The sequence below is a fragment of the Panicum virgatum genome, chromosome 7K, assembly GCF_016808335.1.
Source record: "Panicum virgatum strain AP13 chromosome 7K, P.virgatum_v5, whole genome shotgun sequence".
Classification (NCBI taxonomy): Eukaryota; Viridiplantae; Streptophyta; class Magnoliopsida; order Poales; family Poaceae; genus Panicum; species Panicum virgatum.
This window is the reverse complement of record NC_053142.1, coordinates 8734296-8759800: the sequence shown is the minus strand read 5'-3', so window position 1 is coordinate 8759800 and position 25505 is coordinate 8734296. Positions and strand designations below refer to the sequence as shown.

At 45.2% G+C, this 25505-nt stretch overlaps 2 protein-coding genes across 9 annotated transcripts in view; both read right to left on the bottom strand.

Annotated features, from left to right (window-relative positions):
* Positions 1-19468, bottom strand: part of LOC120639725 (polycomb group protein EMF2B-like) — a 29119-nt gene extending 9651 nt beyond the window's left edge. For 3 of the 8 annotated variants that reach the window (XR_005661632.1, XR_005661631.1, XM_039915607.1), the window contains exons 1-18: positions 19129-19468; positions 17535-18981; positions 17279-17379; positions 16897-17056; positions 16719-16774; positions 15557-15671; positions 15335-15470; positions 15179-15247; positions 13500-13636; positions 12988-13047; positions 12721-12845; positions 11914-11969; positions 4921-4973; positions 4611-4664; positions 4474-4533; positions 2485-2531; positions 2201-2403; positions 69-189 (exon numbers count right to left, since the gene is read on the bottom strand). Coding sequence is in view for 6 of the 8 variants with exons in the window: in XM_039915607.1 (XP_039771541.1) it covers positions 69-189; positions 2201-2403; positions 2485-2531; positions 4474-4533; positions 4611-4664; positions 4921-4973; positions 11914-11969; positions 12721-12845; positions 12988-13047; positions 13500-13636; positions 15179-15247; positions 15335-15470; positions 15557-15671; positions 16719-16774; positions 16897-17056; positions 17279-17313 (1487 nt within the window). In the remaining 2 variants the exon portion in view is untranslated. The remainder of the gene's footprint in view (positions 1-68; positions 190-2200; positions 2404-2484; positions 2532-4473; positions 4534-4610; positions 4665-4920; positions 4974-11913; positions 11970-12720; positions 12846-12987; positions 13048-13499; positions 13637-15178; positions 15248-15334; positions 15471-15556; positions 15672-16718; positions 16775-16896; positions 17057-17278; positions 17380-17534; positions 18982-19128) is intronic. The other 5 variants (XM_039915608.1, XM_039915609.1, XM_039915610.1 and 2 more) reach the window with 5 other exon arrangements.
* A 643-nt stretch (positions 19469-20111) lies between these two features.
* LOC120639726 lies at positions 20112-24817 on the bottom strand. Its single transcript, XM_039915613.1, has 4 exons — positions 24412-24817; positions 20855-20957; positions 20447-20611; positions 20112-20354 (listed from the first exon to the last, which is right to left on the bottom strand). The coding sequence occupies exons 1-4, from the start codon at positions 24687-24689 to the stop codon at positions 20223-20225; spliced, it is 678 nt and encodes a 225-aa protein (XP_039771547.1). The 5' UTR covers positions 24690-24817; the 3' UTR covers positions 20112-20222.
* Positions 24818-25505: the final 688 nt, after the last annotated feature.

The window sequence follows — 25505 nt, the reverse complement described above, 5'->3', positions numbered from 1 at the left end:
TCTAAGGTGATTCAAGACAGTATTAACTGAGTAACATGGTATCAAGAACAAAAACAAAAGGGATATACTTTCTGGGGTTAATCTGGTTGACAGATAGTCTCCTGGTCTTTCCGAACTGGAGTATTCTTGGTGGTGATCCGCCATGTAATGAATGGGCAGGATCAACTGACGTGTCTGACACAGAAGTAGCTGAAAAATTTAGGCAACATCAGGAAATTTCATGATTACTATCCGAAATACAGTGTATGTGCTGTGTGCAAGGCACTTTAGGGATACAATGGCAGTGATTACTGTCTATGTGTTTTCTTCTTAATATATTGATGCACAGTTCTCCTGCGCGTTCGAGAAAAAATTACTGTCTATGTGGAACTATAGAAGCCACATGCAATGTATGCAGGATCCACCTGCAGAATATTAGTTGGAAGCTATAGAAAAGATTTCATTGGTTTAACCTTTAGATATTTGTTTTAGGGAATTAAGTCGACAATGTAAAAAGGGGATATCCATATAGCAATCCCACATGCCATCCATCCTCTCCTCTCCACAGTAGTTATCCAGCTATAAAATATGCAATAATTTTAGGGCATCATACACCATAGAACCAGGGTATGCAGATGTAAGTAAATTAAGTGCTGAAGTCAAAATGTAATTCAATCTCAACATGCCAGCAAAATGGTTGCCAGAAATATATAAAGAACCGCTTTATCCAGCTTTTGGAAAGAGGTTGTTCTAGGTGCCTGGAGTGTTTGGAAGCACCGGAATGACTGCGCCTTCATGGGGCGGTCCCAAGTGTTGCTGCAGCCCTTGCTTTGGCCATGGATGAAGCACAGCTGTGGTGCTTTGCAGGTGCTAGGGGCCTCACTCTGCTCTCTACTCAGGGTATAGGTTAGCTGGCTAACTTCTAAGAGTGGTCGCTCCTTCCTATGTAACGGGTGATTAGTTCCTTTGGATTTCAGGGTGTGTGGGGTGTGTCGGGTCTATGTATGACTCTTTTCTTCTTCTATCAATACAACGATACGCAGCTCTCCTGCGTATTCGAGAAAAAAAAAAGAAAAAAAACTTTATCAGGCTGCATTGACTCTATTAAACAACCTCTTTCCAAAAGCTACACCAAGAAAAAAGGTCAAAGAGTTCAACTTTTACAGAATAGCATGGCATAGACTAATTGTTCAAGAAGGGTTTTATAAAAGTTTACTGCTTCATACCCCTCATTTCTGGTCCAAAATGGTTGTCAGAAATATATAAAGAACCACTTTATCAGGCTGCATTGACTCTATTAAACAACCTCTTTCCAAAAGCTACACCAAGAAAAAAGGTGGAAGAGTTCAACTTTTACAGACTAGCATGGCGTAGACTAATTGTTCAAGAAGGGTTTTATAAAAGTTTACTGCTTCATACCCCTCATTTCTGGTCCAAGATGAGGTGGTGTCTTTTTTTTCTTCCTTTTTTCTGTTATTGGACCTATAGTTCTCTCAATACAGAGATACACAGCTCTCCTGTGTATTCGAAAAAAAAAAACAAAATTTGCTGCTTGGACCATGTGGCTAATCTGATTTTGAGTATATGTGTCAAGCTTTAGTACAGAAACCATGAAGTTTAAAATGTATCTTCTCCCCTATGTTACCTTTGGATAATCTATGTCACCAACTAGAGGGAGCATCAGTCTAGGGTGGATATATGTAGACAGCAATATATGGGCCAACATGGGCCTAGATAGTATATGGGCCTTAACACCCTAAAGGCCTAAACTAAATTTGTTCAACAAATAACTATTGAACTAAGTTAGAAACAAGGGAAGGAGACAAAGGGCATAATTCATGGATGGGTAGGGTTTCAGTATGTTAATATGAATAAAAAATGCAAATCAAATAAGACAAAAGGTGAGTGATTTGATATGTCCAACCCATATGAGACAAGAAATCTGACATGTACATGTTAGGGAATTGGGAGACATTGCTGCTTTAATACCACGACAATTCGAATATATAACAGCACATGAGACTAGCCTTAGATAAAGAGTACATGAGGACTTCCTTGCTACATAAATTGACTAATATGAAACCAAAACCATTAACCGTACACTGAACATTAGTTCATTTCAAAGGCTAAGAGGAAAAGGTTATAAATGTAACAAGTTCCTTTTGCATGTAGCTGCTTTCAAAGCTCACATGGGTGTCTGCAGGTGATTTTGATCACATACCAAGTAGATGTCCATGCCTGATTATCTCAGTTGCTTTTGGCAGAACGATCGTCTCAGTTGCTTTTGGCAGAACAGTCGCCTCAGTCGCTTCTAATGGTATGATCACCTGAGTCACTTTTGAAGGAACGATAGCTTCAGCCGCTTTTGATGGAACGATTGCTTCATTCGCAACAACTAATCTTGGACGCTTCTTATACCTTGAGCTGAAGGAACATTATTACTGATACAAATTGATCTGAATAGAGAATTGATAAATCATAAAAGAAAAGGGAGAATAAGCATACAAGTAGGAAAATGTTCTCTGCCTTGGATCAACTTCTGCAGGAAAATCCTGGAAATTATAGGGTGGGGTGCATTAGTTTTAACATAAAATTTATGTGCAAAATTTTTTCAACTAAAACAGTATTGAGTGAAAGTGAATGTGTCTCGGGAAATAATAGATTGATTACTGAGGTGCAAGGCACATGTACATATATAGGCGAGGATCTCTAGGGTTTATGGACATGTAACCAAGGAGATCCTCGCGTAATATGTAAGAATGTGTATAATGGGTGGGATATATTGCTTGAGCCTCTAGGGCGAATATATAGGAGTATGTGACTTGGAGGGCAAGTAAGCTCTCCTACAGATAAGGAAGGTTATCCCGGGATTACAATCAATCCTAAACTAACCATATCCAGAGTTGCCTAATATACTCTAACATCCCCTCGCAGTAACAACGGGAGCGCACAAATGATAAGACTAGAGAATAAGCCTAACAGATGACATCCCCCTGCAGATGTTGTGGCCTGAATGGGAGCCGAAGAGGCTTGTCAAGTAGATGGTAGCCCCTTAGTGCCGAACTAGCCGAGATCAAGGTGGACGTGGTCGAAGCCGTGGAGGAGGGTGCGGATCCAAAGCATCAAGGAAGGCGCCCGAATACACAAAATCAGCAGCTTCTTGCCAACAGGTTCAACAGGATGATGAGCCAATTGCGATGGTAAATGGTGCAGCTAAAGAGCGCGACTACATCTTCCTTCAGTAACATCAGCGTCGGTGTCCGCGGGCGTGCGGCAATAGCCGCGGACTCGGACCCAGAGCCAGCTTGACAAGGACGAGCAGCATGGGCAGTTGAGCATGGGTGCCGCCACCACCTGAAGAAGGCGATGACACCGGCGATGGTGGCATGATCACGAGCATCGGCGCTGCAGCCTGTGAGGGCACAACGACAACCTCATCCTCGGGAGTATTGATGACGATGCGGCGACGAACAGCAGGGCGACGCAAACAGATCTCTGATCGGAAAAAAAACAGCAGCATCAGACCTCCAGGTTCAATCTCTGGCGGTGCAGTGCAACCCCAACAGCACGGCAGCCTAGCGTCCCCAAGGGTCCTCCGCAGCCACGCACGTGCGCTTGGGGCAGCAATAATGCGGCGGCGCTGGTAGGAGGGGGGTGTAGAGCCGATAGCACAGAAGGGGCGGCGGATCCAGATGCGAAGCTGGACGGAACCACGATGCGGAGGCATGGCACTCCCAATGACGGCTCCATGGAGATGCGGTTCCTGACGAAGACGACAGGCGGCGCAGCCATGGGCCCAATCGGCGGCGAGAAGAGGTAATCCCCTATGCTGCTTGTGTACCACAATGGCGTGGTGGATCAGAGGGATCCGCTGCGCATCCTACAAAGGTGCTGCCCCTGGCGGAGATCGATTTCCTGGGGGCGGCGTGAGGGCAGCAGAAGCCGGAGGCCTAGGGTTTGAACATAGACTTGTGATACCATGTAAGATTGTGTATAATGCGTGGAATATATTGCTTGAGCCTCTAGGGCGAATATATAAGAGTACATGGCTTGGAGGGCAAGTAGCCTCTCCTAGAGATAAGGCTATCCCGGGATTACAGTCAATCCTAAACTAACCATATCCGGAGTTGCCTAATATACTCTAACATAATACAATGCCTATCTACCTTTTCCTAGGAGCGTCGCACAGCAACAGGCCTGTGCGGCCAGCACTCAAGGCCCGATAGGGCTGGCTGAATACCCCTTGCTAACATTGAGTATGCATGAATCTCCAATATCATGCATGTAAAACCCATTGGATATTCCAGGTTTTGCATCCAAGAAAGCAACAACAAAACAGAGCTATGGGGCTTGAACTAGCAGAAGAATAAGAGGGACACGAAACTTGAACAACTAACCACTGAATGGGGCATGCGTATCTATATACATTATTTTTGTTTATTTCTTAATAACTGGACAGCAACATACATTTGATGTTCTTTATTGTTAAATTACCTCATTTGTCCAGGTATGGCGTTTCAAACTAACATTGACACCCTGTTCCTTCTCAGATATCTATAAGAACAAGAAAAAGGAGTAGTTACCAACAATTGAGTGTGTTTGAAGAATGTTAGTTTTAGAGGTTTACGAACCCAGAACTCAAAGTTGAACTGGTCATGCGATGAGATTAAGTGATACTTCAGACCCTGACACCCAGAATCATTATATTAGATATGACATCAAAACAGAGTAGAAATGGATGTCACTTCTTTTAGTATAAATATATGAGGTGAAGGTGTGGATATGAAAACACAATCTCGAATTCCTTGCTAGGAAAATAGTTATTTGGTTTAATCATTAAAAACATTATTTCTCTCAATACTAAAAACAGGAGACAATCCTTAGGACGAAGTAGTGAAATATAGATATAACACACTAGAAATTTTTTTCTCCAAACTTTACCATGAAGCTTCCACACTTTATCAAGCAAAATGCGCAGCAGAAATCTTCAGTAACTGGTAAGAAGGATTAAAAAATCAATATAAAAAAATGTTATACTGAGGAAAGGTTTCTGCTGTAACAACTGCCAGTAAGTGATGCAAAAGTGCAGTACAAAGAGCAATTGCAGAGCGTAACTTATAATATTGGCCATGAAAAGCTATCATAGAAAGCAAAAGCAGACGGCGATCCAGGTGTAAACAAATGACGCCGGGAGGGCAAGTGTCTCACCAAGAACACCACATTGAAATCCTTTTAAAATGGAAGTTCACTAATTCACAAACGATCTTGTCTGTCTAACACCCCAAACAAAACTTATGACTCGTTTTACTACTCTAAACATAAGAATTAAACCGCATAATTTATGTTGTACTTTCAGTTTAATTATGCTAGTGTGCCCTTTCCTACCGCAACTACCTTCATCCTACAGTCAATTCCTAACAGGGGCACAGAGCGTGACATGATGAGTTACATGCATACACAAGCCAATGGAACCAAAGTGCCTCACGGAGCACCTTTTTTTAGAGGAAGCACAACACATAGCAAGGTGAAGGAATGAATTGGGCTGATGGCGTGACGGAAAGCGATCAATGTAAGCCTGCAGACCTGCAATACTTGCAGCTAGTCAAGGGTGCTGTATCCTTTCCTTTCATGAATACACAGAGACAGCTGTGTATCTTTGCATTAAGAAGAAGCTTCGGAAGAGTTAAAATTGTAATCGTGAGGCAACTTGGAGCTAGCGGTTCACATGCATGCATCGCCAAGCAAAGGAGGATCGAGTGAAGTAGGTGATATAAGGTTGATATGGATTCGATGCCTGAGGCAGGAAGGGTTTCAATGGGAGAGAGCACTGTACACATCCTTTCCCACCAAATTGAAAGGACAGGAAAAGCACGAGTAACTATGCCCAAGGTCACGTGCACAACTTAAAACTGTTAGAAGCTCAATTTTTACTCTCATTGAGCTGAGAGGATGGCAGTGAACTTGGGGCAATTTTCTGGGTTTTTCTCATTCACAAACACACAACCATACCATCCAACGGGAGGGGTGGACACACATATATACAGCCAGCCAAGGGGGCTGCTAACTGCCTAGTCTAAGATGCTCCTGCTGTCCTAGAAAAGTAGATGCTAACTGCTGCTGTCCTACTAACTGCAGTTGTCCTAGCAAACTGAAAAACAGTCCAAGATGCTGTCCTCTAGAGGCAGCACAAACCCACTGCGTGCTGCAGCAAAAAAGGAGATGCTGCAGCCCCACAAAGACCAAGAGTACAAGACTTATTCCCTTCATTCTCCCCCTAAGCCTTGTGCGTCGTCTTGTGGGAAAGTTGGACTATCCCGGTCCTGGAGCAAAGCTCAAGGAACTTGATCCTCCCAAGGGGCTTGGTGAGCAGATCCGCAAGCTGGTCTTTGGTGTTGATGTAGCTCGACTTGATGCTTCCTTCCTCCAAGCAGCCTCGGATGAAGTGGTACCTCACCCGGATGTGCTTGCTCCGTTCGTGGAAAACGGGGTTCTTTGCCAGGGCCAGAGCGGACTTGCTATCCACTCTAAGCTCCACCGCTTTAGTGTCTCTGCCGAGGAGATCACCAAGCAGTCGAGCGAGCTAGAGCGCCTGAGTCGAAGCGGTGGCGGCCGCTATGAACTCAGCCTCGCAACTGGACAGAGCCACCACCTGCTGCTTGACCGACTGCCAGCTAACGAGGCACTTGCCGAGGAAGAAGAGGATCCCGCTCGTGCTCTAGCTGGTGTCAATGTTGCCGGCGTGGTCGCTGTCGCTGTACCCGACGAAGTGTGCTGCCCCAGGGCACCTCGGGTAGTGGAGACCGTGGTCGAGAGTCCCCGCAACGTAGCGGATGATCCTCTTCACAGCCTGCTGGTGCTCCGTCGTCGGTCGCTGCATGAACCGACTGACGTAGCCGACGGAGAACGCCAAGTCCGGCCGTGTGTGGGCAAGGTAGCGAAGGCTCCCCACAAGACGTCGGTACTGGGTGGCGTCCACCTCCTCCGCCGTGCTGTCACGGCTCAGCTTCAGCCTCTCCATCGGAGTGAGGACTGGGTTGCAGTCGGTGAGCCCAGCTAGCTCAACGACGCGCTTGGCGTAGGCGGTCTGTCGAAGCGTGATCCCGGAGTCGTCCTGGTGCACCTCGATCCCCAGGTAGAAGCAGAGGCCCCAAGTCGCTCATCTGGAAGGTGGCCTTCATCTCTTCCTTGAACGCCGCTACCTCCGCGTCCTTGATGCCGGTGATCACCAAGTCATCGACGTAGACACCCACCAGCAAGGCATTTCCACCATTGCCCCGCCGGTAGATGGCCGCCTCGTGCGGGCTTTGCTCGAAGCCCATCCCCTTGAGCGTGGAATCCAACTTGGCATTCCACGCCCTTGGTGTCTGCCGCAAGCCGTAGAGGGCCTTGCGCAGGCGTAGCACCTTGCCCTCATTGCCAGGGATCGCGAATCCCGGTGGCTGGTGCACGTAGACCTCCTCCTTCAAGTCGCCGTTGAGAAACGCCGACTTGACGTCCATGTGATGGACGCGCCAGCCCTCCTGGGCATCCAGCGCAAGGAGTCGCACGGACTCCATCCGTGCCACAGGAGCGAAGGCATCGTCGAAGTCGATCCCCTCCTGCTGCACGAAACCCCGTGCTACCATACGAGCCTTGTGCTTGACGATGACTCCAGCTTCGTCCCTCTTCAGCTTGAACACCCACTTAAGGGTGATCGCGCGGTGACCGCGACGGAGGTCAACAAGCTCCCAAGTGCGGTTCTTCTCAACCGCGTCCATCTCCGACTGCATCACGGCACGCCATGCCACGTGTCCCTCGGCCTCTACGAAAGACCAAGGCTCGCCGTCGTCGCACGCAAGGTGCAACTGTGCCTCCAGGTCGTGAGGCACCAGTCCCGGCACTGGCTGATCGCCGAGAAGGTCCTCCATCGTACGATACCGCAACGGCTCGCCATCGTGGTACGCGTCGATGCGCTCCTCGTCGTGAGTGAGCGAAGTAGCGAACTCCACCGGGCTGTGCTCAACACGAGCAGGTGCTGGAGTAGTCGTGCCCGGAGGGGTGGCCATCGGTGTTGGAGTGTGTGGCATCGCCGGCCGTGGTGGTGTAGGCGAGGAACTCGTCACAGCCAGAGTCGTGGCTGGAGAGCGTGGTGCTGCCGGTGTAGCAGGTGCCAGAGTCGGTGGAGGCTCAGGGACTGGTGTAGGCACGCTCAGCGAAGTCGTCGTACGTCGGAGCTGAGCCATCGTCCACCGCCTTGTCCCACGCCCATCCTCGCCCTTCGTCGAACACAACGTCGCGCGCCGTGCGCACACGCTGTCTCCGGGTCGAGGATGCGGTAGGCCTTCGAGCCCTCCGCGTAGCCGATGAACACTCCCGGAGTGCTCCTGTCGTCAAGCTTGCCGATGTGGCCAAGCTCCTTCGCGAACGCGAGGCAGCCGAAGACCCGCAGGTGGGAGACTGCCGGCTTGCACCCGTGCCAAGCCTTGTACGGCGTCCTGCCGTCGAGCGCCTTGGTAGGCGAGCAATTGAGGATGTAGATGGCCGTCACCACCGCCTCTCCCCAGAAGATAGCCGGCATCCCCCTCTGTTTGAGGAGGGCCCGGGCCATCCCCACAACCGTCTGGTTGCGCCGCTCGACGACGCCGTTCTGCTGCGGGCTGTATGGTGCGGAGTAGTGGCGCCGGATGCCCTCATCCGCGCAGTATGACGCGAATTCAGCTGCCGTGAATTCGCCACCGTTGTCAGTGCGCAGCACGCGCAGCTTGCGGCCGCACTCCGTCTCCGCAGCAGCCTGCGCACGCCTGATGGCGTCCGCAGCTTCTCCCTTGCTGCCGAGGACCATGACCCACATGTAGCGGGAGAGGTCGTCGACGAGCAGCAGGAAGTAGCGTTGTCCTCCCGGTGTGGCCGGTGTCACCGGGCCACACAAGTCCCTGTGCACGAGCACGAGCCGCTCCTTGGCTCGGAAGCTCGCCTGCTGGGGAAAGGGGAGTCGTCTCTGCTTCGTCAACACGCAGACGTCGCAGAACTGCTCCACGTGGTCGAGGCACGGCAGGCCTCGCACCATCTCCTTGGCACTGAGCCGCTTCAGGGCCTCGAAGTGGAGGTGTCCAAAGCACTCGTGCCACTGCCACGCCTCGTCGTCCCGACGGGCAGCGAGGCAGAGGGGTTGTGCAACCTGCACATCAAGGACGTAGAGTCGACTCGCGCCTCTAGTTACCTTGACAAGGAGGCGGTGCTGGCGATCCCAGGTCCTCAGGACACCGTCTCCAATCGCAATGCGCAAACCCTTCTCCTCCAGCTGTCCCAAGCTGATGATAGAGTTCCGCAGCTTGGGGATGTAGTAGAGTCCGGTGAGCATCCTGTGCTCACCAGACTTGGCGGCGAAGATGACGGAGCCAACGCCCTTGATCTCCACGCCGAAGGCGTCCCCAAACTTGACGGAGCCTCTGACGCTGGAGTCAAGCTCGGTGAAGAACTCCCGCCGGCCGATCATGTGATGGGTGGCGCCGGTGTCGAGGACCCACCCATCAATCTTGTCGTTGCCGGAGCCGTCGCCGAGGGAGGCACGAGCCCTCGGCTCGTCGAGGTGGAGGAGGGTCGCCGGGGCCGATGCCGCTGGAGGTAGCTCGATGCTCGTGTGTGACACGAGCAGGGCCGCCGCCTCCTCCTCCGCCTGTGCGACGTGAGCTTGGCCGCGTCTAGGCTGCGGGCAGTCCTTGGCCTAGTGACCAAGTCTGCCGCAGTTGCGGCACGAGTCGTCTCGTGGCGGCTTGCGCCGCCGGCTGCGCCGCCCTGGGCGCCTCCGCGGGCGTCGCCCCCGGCACGTCCTCGCGCTCCGGCCTGGGCGTCTCCGCGCGCCTTGCGCGGCTTGCCGCTCTTGCGGCCACCCGTCGAGGAAGAAGGTTCCCCTTCTTCCCGTCACCACGACGGACCTCCCACTGCTCCTGAGTGATATGGAGCTTCCCGTCGATGGAGATGCCTCCCGAGAGAGGCTGTGGCTCGTCGCCGTCGACGACCTTGAGGCGACCAATCGCCTCCTCGATCGTCATGGTGGAGAGGTCCAGCAGAGACTCGAGCGAGCGATCTGCTTGTACTTCTCGGGGACGCAGCGGAAGAGCTTCTCGACAGCTCTCTCCTCGTCGTAGGTCTCGTCGCCGAACTGCACCATCTTCTGCAACAGGGTGTTGAGACGGAGAGCGAAGTCATCAACATCCTCACCTGGCTTGAAGATCAGGTTCTCCCATTCCTTGCGAAGTGCCTGCAGTGTAGTCTTGCGGGCGCGGTCGCTGCCGATGCGCGCCGCAGCGATGGCGTCCCAAGCCTCCTTTGCAGTTCGCTTCTTGGAAAGCGTGAACTGCATCTTGAACGGGACTGCTGCGATGAGAGCATCCAGCGCCCGTCGATCATCATCGCAGTCGACGTCGCCGTACCGGACTGCCTCCCACATGTGCCGGACTTGGAGCCTCACCCTCATGACCGCGGCCCACTCGACGTAGTTGGTCTTGGTGAGGGTGGGGCACCCGCCACCGGGACAAACGTCCCTGACCACCGCCTGGAGGCCGTGGTAGCCGAGGGCGCCCGCCGCCGCCGTGCGCACGCCCGTCCGGGCTGCCGCTGCCGCGCCCATGCCCCGGGCTGCCGCCGCCGCACGCGTGGGGGTGCGCGGCTGTCCACTGCGCTGTATGGTGCCGCGTCCTCTCCCTCGCCAGCTCCTCAAGGTCCCCATCGGCGGTGATGTCACCGGCGATGGAGCCGTTGGTGCTGCTGCGCAAGGTCTCAACCTCGACCTCCACCACACGCGCCGCTTCTTCTGCCTCCTCTGCTTCCACCTCCGCCCTGGCCGCCGCCAGCTCCGCTGCAGCCAGCCTGGCCGCCCTTGCCGCTGCTGCAGCGGCTTGTGCCGTCACTCGCCTGCGCTCCTCTGCCGCATCAAGCTCGGCGTCTCGCTGACGCCGTGCGCTCGAGGCGACCGAGCGCTGAGACGGTGCGTCGGTCATGGCGCGCCTCCAAGGGGCTGCTGCGTGGAGAAGACGCAGCCTTGCTGCTCGTCTGTGCAGGGGAGGAAGGGTGAGCAGGTGCTGCTGCAGCTGCTGCTGCTGGTGGCTGAGCTACTGCTGCTTGGGAGGGAGAAGAGCAGGAGATGTCCAACCTACAGGATAGTACGGCTCTGATACCAGATGTTAGAAGCTCAATTTTTACTCTCATTGAGCTGAGAGGATGACAGTGAACTTGGGGCAATTCTCTGGGTTTTTCTCATTCACAAACACACAACCATACCATCCAACGGAAGTGGTGGCCACACATATATACAGCCAGCCAAGGGGCTGCTAACTGCCTAGTCTAAGATGCTCCTGCTGTCCTAGAAAAGTAGATGCTAACTGCTACTGTCCTACTAACTGCAGCTGTCCTAGCAAACTGAAAAACAGTCCAAGATGCTGTCCTCTAGGGGCAGCACAAACCCACTGCGTGCTGTAGCAAAAAAGGAGATGCTGCAGCCCCACAAAAACCAAGAGTACAAGACTTATTCCCTTCAAGAACTACCACTTCCTGCAGCAAAGACATTGGTGCTAGATGCTTTGATGCCTTGCTAAGATATTAAACCTCAAAATAAGCTATTCAAACATTGTAAAAAAATGTTTGTATTTGCAAACATTATAAGCGTGGTGCCATTCTCAAAACAATTTAAAAAATGGTCAGTCGATACATGTTGCCCAATAAATTTCCACCATTGAACAAAAGCTGCTAGCTTCTGTTCCAATAGAAAGAACATAATTAAAGGGTAGTCATATACTCGTATAGTTATATTTTGCCTCTAATAAAATTATCTTGACTGGGATTTGCAAATCTGGTATTGGGAAAAATGTGTGACAGCTAAATTGAAAACAAACCAAGGTAGCTCTTATCAACCAAACAAAATATAAGTAACAAAGTTCTTGGCTTCTGCATGTGTACCTTCTGTCTCGCAAATATTATTTCCGTACTTAAAGAGCACATTTCCAGCTCTTAACCTATGGGAAAGGAACATATCACAGTGAAATTAGGTACATCAACACGCCAATGTATGATAAAGAGCGAAGATAAAGCATGCTGCTGTAGCTAGGCCCACAAAAATTCTATTCCTTGGCAACAACATCAGGTAATGCTAGTTGGTCTAGATCAGCTTCAAGTGGACCACACCATGCTATATAAGAGCTAACTCCGAAATCTAAAGCCCAGTTCTAAAGTATGAACATTACTTATATTATCTCAAAAGCAGGTTTTACCAGCTTGTATTAGAAAGTTATTGCAGCATCAACCTCAACCTAACTAAAGACTCGCTATCAAATGCATCATGACATGCATATCACAGTTCGCCTTAGCATGTTTCGGACAAGCTCCAGTATTAGCCTCAACCTAGTCACAACATACATACACTCTCCAAGTAAACTACGCAAGTGTTAGGAATGAGCAACTCATCTGTTACCATGCCCAAAGGGGCAGATATTAAGATGTATAAAGTGCAGATAGCACCCTAGACTAGTGACTAATTACATAATGTATATATATATATACTCTAACAGTAAGGACAAGATGTAATGATCTGCAGATCCCTTCTCAATATAATTCAAACAGCAAATAAAGTATCGCATTTGGAGATAGAGCGCACAAGCATTAAGAACAACCATTCCTATATTGGGAGGTGATGTAAAGAGCACAAAAGAATGAAGAAAATGCACAGTTAATAACATGAGATAAGCTCTATGAATGAGTTATCATTACCTTATGATATGCGGTAAAGAAGACTGTGGGACATCATTGTATGAGTAATAATTATATGGAGATTTAAACATCTCCCTGGCACCGGCCTCTTGGGCACATATGCTTACTTGTAATTGATATGAACACTGAAACAACAAGGCTCAAAAATCTCAGCAAAAGTACAATAGTAGCTTATAAGGTAGTACTCCACTGACAATATTTATCACACAAAAATCAATAAATATTAAATACATTGAACAATAAACAGGGGAATAGGCAGGACCTTACCACAACATTAACCTTACGAGAACAAAATGTCAAGCAACTGCTCTGCTTGAGAAATTTTGGCTGCAATAACAAATTAACAATTACCAATTGCCAACAAAAGAAAATAGGATTAGCATACTGTTACTGTTAAAAGCAATAAGCATAATGGGAGTGAAAGATATGTTAAGAAAACATGGATAAAGTAGCACCCAAAAGCCAAAGGTAGTTGCAGCCCTAAGTGTAAGGACTAAGGAAGTAAGGAACTAGGTAATTTTGCATTAAACAAGCACCAAATTTTAGCTGAGGGCATGAACCTGAGCTTGGAGGGTGCCGACGCACACCAACCATGGGCAATGCAATGGCAGATAAAAGTGTTAGATCACGTGCATCCGTAATAGTAATTGGCAAAAAGAAGAAATTCAGGGGATCAACCAAACAATGCCATTCTTAAGGGGAATAAAGTAGACCTTTACAAAAAGGCGTAAACTCAATAGAATATGCAATATATAGAGTATAAGGACCTAGTTGCATACCTCTATGAAGCCTGGGTTCATAGTAATTGGCAAAGCAAACTGCTTAGTCCGTCCTAAGCTTAAATCCACGCAATTCTCCAATGATGAAGAAAGTAAACCATTCGGTATCTTACCCCAGAAACAATGCCCTCCAAGCTCTGTTAAAATGCGACATAAAAAAATAGTTCACTTGATAAGGATATGGTTTATTTGTATGAGACTATCTATCACTCTGCCTAGAAGATACACATTTATACTATATTTGCTATGTGTGGGAGATGCAATTATGAAGACCCCATAAGCAAGAAGAATATTTCATAGTACTCACAAGTATAACATGCAAACAAGGCGAACACTTGCATTGGCTAACATGGCAAAGCATTTTGTGAACTAGCTATCCACCGTTAACTGTAGAAGTGAAAGGCAGGAGGTTCCCGGATGTGTGCTAAAAAGCTACAAGGCCTAGGTTTATCTGGTGTTCTCTAGATAGCTAGGTCATGTTTAGGGTCATGTCCTTTTTGTTGCATAGGCTAGTCTTGTGCTTTTGAACCTATCTCTCATATTTGGTCCCCGTATGAGAAATGGGATTTGTGTGGGGACTATTTTTCTCTCTCTATTGCAATGAAGCGCAGCTCTCCTGCGTTTTAAAAAGAAAAGGAGGTTCACGGATGTGTGTGGCAGGTTGGATGTATAATAATGAGAGATAGTAGAATCCATACACCATAAAGACTACAGATACTGTTAGATAAGTCTCACACGTGTGCGTCCATGTATCTATCTATATTAGACCGTCCACAATGGAGGGAGCAAATGAAGGAGCAAATACACTGTTTGACACTGTAGATGCACTGTTTGGCACTGTAGACAGAGAGGGCGTGGGAAACGAGGAGGGAGCAAATTTGCTCTTGCTCCCTCGGCTGTGGTCAGCCTTATACTAGATAGGGCTAGGTATAGCCCCCCGGGGTGATCTCGACCATCAGGATCACACGGAGGTTTTTCTGGCCTCCTGTGGCCGCTTAGGTGTTATAAGAGTCTATTAAGGTGTCTTAAGAGTCTAGTGGCATATTCTCCTGAATATGCCGTCTTGGAGTCTCTATATGAATCAAGACTGCCCTTTGGGCCTCAAGTGAATGAAATCAGATCCATTTGGGCCAACAGACACAAGAACATTAAGACAGAGACCTTCAGTGTTAGTATTAAAAAGATGTTTTGGTGTTCCATATTCCTGTCATGGACATTTAGATGGCCCTGAACCCTAGCAGCGCGACCATGCAGACACCCAGCGGCCGCACCACAAAGGCAGGGATAAAGGGGCTAACCCTAATAGACTGGTATTTTTCTTGCTTGATGAAAATGAATACAAAGTCCATCTGTATATAGACAGGAGGACTTGACCTCTAAGGAACCTATCTCTAGAATTCTAGAATTGAAGAAACAGATAACAAATCAAACAATATAACCTAATCTCTAACAGAATGGACTCATCCTGGGCCTGGCATGCCACGCGGTACTATTGAACAGTACTGCACGTGAGCAGCACCTCAGTACGCCACCGGCCCTAGGGAACCTTGTTTGGCACTGCTCCTTCACATGGGCCCTAATGGGCTAGATATGAAAATTCCAGATATAGATGACAATAGGAGGCAATATATTTTAGAAATTATTCAATGTCTTCTGCAAAATGAAAATCATAAACTTACTTTCAAGAGAATGGTTCTCCATATGGCTCTTGGAGAAGTTATTTTCATCAGGTGTTTGTCCAACTTGTCCTTAACAAATGATAGGAAAAAAAAATTGATGAAATCAAAGAAATACAGCACACAGATAATTTCATAGGAATAGAATGCACAATATACCGCAGCTAACAAGGATAATGTTAGCTAAAGTCTTCAGGTCTCGAAAGATGAATGTGGCTTCAGCGTGGTTGTTACATCCAGGTTCATCAAAACAAGTCAACAAACAAGCCCGGCTGAACTGATATACTGGAGAATGCTGCAAAGTCATGTCATAAATGAGAAAGGGGGGCATTTGGTGGACATAAAATTTCAGTTGCATAAGTTAAAGGAGGATAGACTTACCCCGTCATGCGAAACAGCACTAATTGGTTTAGCAAACAAAGCATATAGTGGAAAGATATTCTGTGCCTGCACTTCAGGGTTTGAACTTCCAGACAGTGATATGGTTATCTCAATCCTATATTCAAGAACACAAGTGAATTTCAGTATTTGCAACAAACAAATTTCAAGAATGTCAGTAATCAATCACAAAATTCGTTCCTCAAACAAACTTAATAATTTCTTAGGCCTCCTTCAGCCTGGCTATCATCTTGTTTTTGTCATAGATAAGTGGCAACCATGTAATTATTAGCTTCTAAAAACCAAACTGATGTCAGACATACAGCCATTTGGATTAGTTTACAAGTTTCTCTGTTTGATGCTTGATTCACACTTACAGGGTAGGATTTAATCTTGAAAGGTAAAAACATGTTTTGTTTTTTTTTAATAATCTGCTCGCCTGAGCTACTGGGGTCCAGAAAACAGAAGGTACTCAACTTTCATACACAAAGTAGCTCCAATTCCAGTTCAATCATGTCAAAGACTCTACAAGCCTTTAGAACTCTTAAAATACCTACTCTCAAAATAGCTTCACCTGTTGCAACCATTCCTATGATAAAAAATGAATGGGTCCAAGGTAATTGAAGATGAAAATTTGAGGGACAGATACTCCCATCTGAAGTCCTACTTATGTTTAGATCCATGACAATAGTCAAACAAAGTTTGCACTCGTTTATGAAATATACAAATGTTTCAACTGAAAATAAAAACAAAACATTTGAAACCCTATAGTTTGGGTTGCATTTTGTGCAAAAGGAAACATCCAAGGCATATCTGTTACACAAATGAAAAATTTGTGTTGTTCAGCTAAAAATTAACATGCTTTTTGAATCGAAAGTCTTGATGTCCTCCAAAATGTGCTGAAGTATGTGATGATGTGCGCCTGTACCGGACATTGGATTGGATATATCATGGCTTGGTTACCAGAAGTTATAGTATAAAGTGTGCAACCAAGTTTCATTTCTTACTTATATTACTTACAAATGGTTCAACAAAGTCTCTAGCAAAATATACCGAATAATCTAAGTAGAATAAGATGCTAAACTGACCCAAAAGCTCAAGTGAATGCAAAACAATACAAATGTAGGGTGCAAATATTGAAATCACAAAGATTGAAGGATGTTACCTCTTCTTTTGCTTGGCATGTATCTTGTAACAAAGGTTTCTTTGAAGAAAAGAGGGCTGCAGAATTCGATTTATCAGTGATGTAGAAAAGCACTTAACAAATTAAGGCTTCTGTTGAGCGGTGATCCTCATGTGTGCCATGTTAAAAGAAGGGGTTACAGTTTTAGGATCAACTTTACCTTTGTATTGGCTCGTTTCTGAAGAATGTCACACAATAGAATATGTTTGCAATACAAAGTGCGACTTTTTTCAGCAGAATCTGGAGATAAATCATCTCTTGGCTGGGAATGGCATATCTTGTCTGATGACGAACTAGAACCATATATGCAACCCGTATTCCTGTATACAGTACAGATACAAGTTGCCCAGAAACAACTAGATTACATATCATCTATGAACCGCCAAATCCCAGACCATCACACACGCAAATGGTCACCAATAAGCATGTTCCAAAAAATCCCAAACACTTCAAATTTGCAAAGAGGGTGGCACAGATGCCAAAAACAGAAGACACACATAACAAACAAGATTAAAGATAGGGACATAGGGTTAGGGTAATACATTGTAGCACCATCTGGTAAAACTTGGCAAGACATCCTGGCGGACGAACACCTAAGTTTCCGTGCGTTCCAGGAACCCCACCAAAACCTTGACACGAGAGCCTGTAAGGGATCTTACGGAATTCAAATTTCTACGGATGAAATCATCCAGGAACTGGATTGGATCCTGCAGGCAGATCTGACTTGCTGCTCTTGCAAGAAAAAGAGGGCAAAATGGAACTAATCAAAAGTAGTGCTTACCAAATAAGAATTATTACCTCAAATAATCTTCAGTAGCGGTGGGAGATCGCAGCTCCCTTGATTAGATCCATTCGGGAGCAGCGTCGGTTGAATGGTGGGAATGGGAGATTTGGGGCTTTGCTTGCAGGAGTTTTGTTCTGGGCTCGGTCCTCTGTTTTTAAAGTGTTAAGGCGAGGTAAGGCGGGCCACCACCGCCTGATTGCCTAGGCGATGCCTAGGCGGGCTAAGGCGTACTAAGGCACACCTTAGGCGAGGCGAGCCACCACACCTTGTCGCCTAGGCGACGCCTAGGCAACACCTTGAAAACAATGGCTCGGTCAAGCCCAAATGGTGTGCACAAAAGGGCTTTATTGAAAAAAGGCCGTGGATCCAGTTGGACCGAGCATGTGCCACTGCCAGGCAACAAATTGAAGAATTGGAGTATCGGACAATGGGAACTTGTGTAAAAAGGAAAATAAAGCCATGGTGAATTCTGAGTAATGCCAGTTGCAATAGATCTGCCAATGCAACGCTGGCATTTATCTGGGTTCCAAAATAGAGATCAACCCAGGGCCCTTTGAAATGGTTAGACTGACAAATGGATAGCTTTAAATTGAAATTAAGGGATGCTTTAAAAAATTAGAAATTATATTGCCATTATTAGCTGCTTGGTGATTTAGATTGATATTATTATCACTTCATTATATGTTAAATAATAAAAAAATGAGAAACAGAGGGAGGGATATTCCTGCTGATGTTTCAGTAAGTAGGGTGTGGTCCTTGAAACCGGGTGGGCTGAGAAATTTCTCTGCTCCCAAGCCACTAAGCCCATGAGAGTCATATGTTAAATAATCACTGACCTCTTTATGAAATATAATAACAATTTCTCTCTTTATATAAAGATACACACCTCTCCTGTGTGTTCAAGGAAAAAAAAGTAATATAATAACAATGTCTTGTGTTAAGAAACTAACACAACCAAAAAAACACAGGAACAATGTATTGTGCTATCAAGATCCTAAGATCATAAGAAATTCCAATCCTTCCAACAGCTGCCTCCCCATACAGCTTGCTGCACCACATCATCACTACTATGACACATCAGCTCACATCTTCCCTGCTGCTCCACAGACCTCTTCATGTCCTTCGAACGATAACAAGTTCCTATGACAGTCACAATTATGTTGATATAATTGTATTTCTACTGGCATATAATTCTACAAAGTACCTTTAAAGATGAATTGGCTGTATTCACATGACCAAATCATATTATATTATTATTAGTTCTATTGTTACCAGGTGGCACTAATTTCATTAGTATGTAACGTGACCGAACCGAACAATAGCACAAAAGGAGTACCTTGTGCGGCAACCCCCAATTTTTTGGAACTTAAACGCATCTGAATCTTAACTAGGTACCAAGAAGTTCATTGGAGGCAACCGGCGCCAAACATGGCATCTTGCACAATGCCGAAGAGGAAGGACCTAATTGAACCATGGACGGATTGGATTACTGAGCCACTACCGCAGGAAGAAAAATTGCAGAAAATAAATAAATGGAAGTGGAGAGGAAGGGACAGCATTTGGTCGATTAAGATGGAACAGACTAGGAACCGAGCCAGGATTACTTACAAGCAAGAATGAGAAACCAATCCATCCCATCCGGATCGAGAGCTGCGACGGCCTGCTCCCCGGGCCTGGAGGAGCGCCGCCCCGTCCGCGGCGGCCAGCTTCCCGGCGGAAGTCGGCCCCCACTGCACCGGCCGCCGGCTCAGATCTGCGCCGGCGACCTCATGTTCATCGTGGCTCACGACGGGCTGGTGGCCGAAGCTCCTCCATGCCCGAGAAACTAGTAGCAGCCGCCGGCCGCCTCCTTCGTCGCGACGTGCAGAGGCCCGGGTGAAGCCAGGCGACGCGGCGGCGGCACTTGAGAGCTGCTGCACATTCAGCTGTTGCACTGATCATTTTCTCTCTCTTTTTTTGCTTTTGCATTTCTTTTTCGGAAATGCTAACATATTATTTCCGCATGTCTGGTTGATCTTTGATACTGCAACTATTATTTCCACATATTTTATGGTAAATGTTGTATGGAACATGATGTTTATATTGGGTGAAAATTTTTGTATCGGAGAGTCAAACAACTCTTAATTAGTTTTCTCACATATTCTTATACCATAGTTGTCTTGTTTCGATGTTGTAACCGAGTGTCCGATGAAGAAGTCCTCATGAGACGTCCAAGTCCTAGCAAACCCAAATCGGGGTTCTCCCACTACCCCTGCTATCGGCGTCAACTCTCCGATGATTTGTTATATGGCTCTCGTGTAAAAATAATGATCTTTTTAAGATGTTCATATGATCTATCTATTTCGAAAAAATTGTGATCTATCTATGCAAATGTATTTCAGTGGTAGACATAACTACAGTACGCCCCTTCAATTGTAGCAGCAGCCCATATTTATTCCACTTGTATGAATGGGAGGGGTTTCTTGATAAATTACTCCTTCCATGTTGTTTGCTAGCTGCTTCTACAAACCCACTTCTTTATCAATGAAATGGAGACCGTACCATCGCTTTGTGTTTGTTTGTTAAAAAAAAATATAAATGCACCAATGTACTTTCCATGCACATCTTGCTGAACATCAAGCTAAAAAAATCCCATTACTTATTCCACTTTTATTTAGTTCAGCTTGGACTTTTTGACCAAGCCAGATGGAGAAACTCCATCTTTACATCTTGCCAACCAATGGATCAAGGATGGATATCCAATACTTGTACTCGAGAGGTGAACCAGAATCGCTGATTGGTATGCCATTCACAAAGAAGTAGGGTGTCGCAGCCACACCTCGTGCACAACCGTTCTATAAAAGAAAGGAAGTGAAAAAAAAGTTTGTCAGGGCAAATAACAAGCATAAATTAAGAATACTATCGCAGCCAGAATAACAGTTGTCACCTTGAAAGATATCCTTGCAGCTTGATCAGACTGTGAATTGTTGAAGCCTGCTTTGTATGCGGACAAATTGGTTTCGCCAATGATGGGCACGACAAGGTTTTTGGTTATTTCATCAACTACTGCAGCTCTTGATTTGGTGTAGGTTGGCTGATTATAATAACCTTCCTGAAAGTTGATTAATTATATGATGCTATTAATTTGGATTAGAATTGTCAGGAAACTTTATAATGATGTAAACTTAGCGTATGTGTTCAACGTTTTTTCATATTTGAAAACTGGAATCCAGTGTATATGTCTTAGGAATATAGTAAAGTTTACTTTAAATATTTGCTCTCACTATATTTATTAAATTTGTTTCGATTCGAATATGTCACTACATACGCATTAACCACGCTGGAGAGACAATACCTGGTATTTGAAGAATTTCTCAAGCAGCGGGTACACGAACGACGGATTTAGCCTGTTCACTGTATGAATTGACCGGCAAGCAACGAAAGCATTGCTGTGGTAACTGCACATTTCCCAAAGTAAATTGTTATTGAACCAGTTAAGGGGATATTAGAATCTTCAAGGTCAGTGTCAATGGGAGTTTCATGGACACAATTATCTATACTGAGAACTAGGCATTCATGGTGACGAAACTCTCTTTACATCTTATTAAACACCATCCTTTTCTCTCTTTACCATGAAAAAAATTGATAATAATTAATGTCATAAAACTCTCCATTGAAAACCCATTGAGACTGGCATAATGCAACAACTATTTTACATTTTATTGCTTGTTCATCATTTATACTTGCATTTGCATAGCATCGTAAGTTCATGGGACGTTCCGATACCACTTTCATGGTATTGAATTGGGGAGATCTTGTGAATTGAGCATAGCTCGCTAGTAAAGTTTCTTGTGGTGGAATCTACCTATCAGGGTTCGAGTCCTCGACTCGGCACTGGTGCTTGCATTTTTCTGAATTTATTTCAAGATTTGGCCGGCACTATTCTTTCAGTGGAAGGAGACGTGCCCATCGATAGCAAGACGTCAGTAGGGGACTTCCTCAATTTCGAGGATTTGCCGGCTCAGTCTCGCGGAGGTGCTCGCAAGGATAGAACATGTTTTTAACGCCTACTACATATATGCTGAAAGTTGTAACCTGCTGACTGCTGTGCCCGTTACTGGAAGTTTCCAGGAAGACTCAAATAACTTGAGAGCGGATAAGTGTTGCTTTGATAAATTATTTTTTATAAGCAAAAGATCCCAATGCAACACGTTTGGCTAAACAATCATGAAATTTGGGAACCGCAGTTCGAAAATGGGTTTTCGCATACACCATGGTCCTGTAGTAGTAAATTTGAAAAACAGTGTCTGTTATGAAATTGCGCTTCTTGTATTTGTGAATTATTAAGAGAGTCAATATAATGTGAATAACATCAAATTATTTGTTAATAATGGTATTATAGTTTCAAATGAAATAACACAGATATTTTTACAGCTACCTAGCATCTTGGGTATCTCTTTTGACAGATTGCAATCCGTCGTCCTATTTGTGTCCTACTAGTGTTTCTACTTTCTACATCTGTTGTATACAGTGGGATTCGCCAAATGAAAAGGCGAGAAAAGTATTCAATAATTCGGATCAGTATTTATGGTACGCTGTGGAAATGAAATTTATGTAAACAAAGTATGATGACTTTTGTTTGGTGAAACGTGAGCTTTATCTTCTTCTACAGATAATAATAAAGTATATGGTCTTTTCACCTTTTCTTTTGGCTAAAGACTGGGCTAGGTTGGGCCTCGGGAGTTGACATGTACCAAGCCCAAAGCACTTTTGGGTGATTTATTATTTTTGTGTCTTATCCTCAGGAAGGTTCACTTTCTACCTGGCAAAGCACTTCGATGTTTGATAAGTTACGTGGATAACATTCTTTTTCCTTTAAAAAATACATTTTTTCTTAACCTATATAATAAATTTGTGTAGTAAGGTGCATATATTTGCCATTAAGTTTAAACATATTGTTGATGATCTGGTAAGACCGGTCTGGATGTATGTTTCGGGTAGCTTTGTGTAATTCGGAAAACATCTAAAAAATCAATTTGTAGGATGTCTCTATTTTTTCAGAAGCACATCAAAAGGTTTCTGTAGGGGCTATTGTAGCAACCGGCAACCAGCCCAGTCCTATAAAAGTATTTTTAGGAGCAGGTTAACCCATCACTGCCCCAAAAACGACATCCATTTTCAGCGACGGGTGAGAGGGTGAACCACCCCTAAAAATGCAACTATAAATGGATGTTCACCTACAAATATATATTGAATATGCACTTTAATGACGTGCCCTAATGATGCTATGTATATATATATATGTGTGTGTGTGTTTTATTTCCATATGATTTAATTTTGTATGCATAGTTTAATGACGTGCCCTAGGTTTTTGTGGCGCCCTTGATAGGACTGGACCAATGTTCATATATGTCAATCTGGCATGCGCAGGAGCTTGGCAAGAAGATCACATTATGATCCGTGGTTTCTAGCGCATTCGGTGTGTGGTGACTGGATTTCGTGTCAACACATATATATACATACTTACAACTATGGCAGAGGGATTTCATTTCATCTCACCCAAGCATGACACGAAGATATTTGGACGATCTAGCGAATGGTTTATCTCATTATTGACACAATAGATCTTGTTCCTTGATTTATGGGACAGCGAGGCATTTCAAACATCGCACCCAACCGAGGGCAGATAGGTCTTTTAGAAACTGACTTGCTTTATTACCAAGTCAATTACTCATCATTTGGTTTTTTTAAGTTGCTGCCACATCGAATATTCGGATGTCAATTCGAATATTCAGATGCCAACTTAATATAAAACCAATTACATAAATTGTAATTAGAGCTCTAAATGAATTTATTAAGTATAATTAATGCATAATTAGTGGATGGTTACTATAGCAATTAGTGGCCAAATTATGGAATAATTAGGCTTGGATTCATCTCGTGATTAAGTCGCGACTTATAAAATTAGTTTTGTAATAAATCTATGTTTAGTACTACTTAATTGGTGTGTAAACATGTGATGTGACGAGATTTATGACTTAAACCGAAAAAATGAAATGAACTCTTAATCAAGGGCATGTCTCACTGTAAAGAACGGATATGCATGGCTGAAAAAGAAAGTGACAAGTTTATCCAAAACTTTAAAATTTATTACTGTCTCAAGTGGGATGTACTTTCTGTGCAGGGATGGGCACTATCTCTCACAAATTAAAAGATAGTGATGACTATTATTTTTTCTTTTGCGAGAGACTTACATTTTCTGAGCATGTAAGGATAAAACTTGCAAGAATTGGGACGATAAATTTGAACAAAATATCATTATCAGCCTCGTGAAACAAACCTACTGATATATCTAAATATTTTAGTGCTAATTAAAGTTATGAAACTCTGACCATCAAAACTGACGTGTATATCAAAATTTTAGATAACGAAAATCAGGAGTGCAAATTGGTGACCTTTATGTGCACCCTCCAATCCTATTTAATTCAAATATTTATACTAATCTTTTTAAAATTTAAAAAATAAGTATAAATATTTGAACTAAAGAAGATTAGAGATGTATCTAAAAATCACCAATTTGCATCTCTAAAGAAAACAAAAGCAAGAAGAAACTACTCCCTCCGTTCCAAATTATAAGACATGCCAAGAATCTTGGAGAGTCAAAGCAATCTCAAGTTTGACCAAGATTATAGAGAGAAATATAAAGATTTATGATATCAAATTGATGTACTGTGAAAATATAACTAATAAAGAATCTAATGGTACTTAGTTTATATAATAAATATCATTATTTTATTATATAAATTTGGTCAAATATAAAATTTTTTGACTCTCCATAATTGTTGGAATGTCTTATATTTGGAACAAAGGGAATAGAAACGAACGAACAGAACATGATTAAGTTGTACTCACGGGAGCGGGAAGAGGTGCACGACGACGGACACGCGGGAGCCGTAGTGCTCGACGGCCTCTTTGAGCGCCGGCCACGCGTCGCGGCTGTCGGGGCAGACCGGGTCGAAGAACGCCTCTACCACCACCGTCTCTCCCCACGCCGGCGGCTTCCCGCCGTACACGAACCCGTCCGTCCTCGCCGGAACCGGGAGCTGCGCGCGGCAGCCCACCAAGCATGCACACCACCACCCGAAGATCGCCAGGAGCAGAAGAGAGACACGCCGGCGCCTGACCTCCATTTCACAGTCACTCTCTGTGGCGTGCTACTTATCGGCCTCTTGTGTGTCAGTTTGTTTGCTCAACTATATAGCACCTCTGCGCATACAAAGCTTAACGATTCTGAAGGATCAGACACTGAATGAGTGCTGAACCTGAGTTGTGCAGACACTTCGCCGAAAGTGTAGTGGGTGGTGACGGCTACCACTCAACGACTTGATGGGACAGGGTGACATTCCGGTAAGAGGAGCGAAAGTGCCGGCCTTGGCCGGCACTGCTAGTGACATCAGAAGGATGTTAAGATTACGTCATTGTCAAGCTGAAATACAGGATCTGTTCAGATCCATCAGCTAATTGGTATGTAGCTAATAATTTAGCTACGGTGGATCCAAATGGAACCAGCTGATGCACAGCTAAATTTTTTTTGAACAAGCTAAATAGCAATTATCCAATTTAGGAGTGGAACTGCAGTCAAACGTCACTGGAAGAAAAGTGGTCATTAGTACCGGGCGGGAACTGGTTTCCCGCCCGGTACCGTCCGATCGGTACTAAATGTGTTTGCATTTAGTACCGGTCGGGCTGACCGGTACTAAATAGTACATTTAGTACCGGTTACCAATACCAGCCGGTACTAAAGAAATTTTGACGCAAAAAAATTAGGTTGCTTCTCCTGCTTCTCATCCTTCTCTCTCCTCTCGATTTTCTTTCTAACACCATCTGCTTCCTCTTTCTCATCTGTTCTTCAAGAATCAAGAACAGAGAAAAAAAGATAAGCAGATGCGGTAACAAAAAACTGAGCAAAAAGAAATGGGTGAGGAGCCGGAAAAGCTTCATTTGGA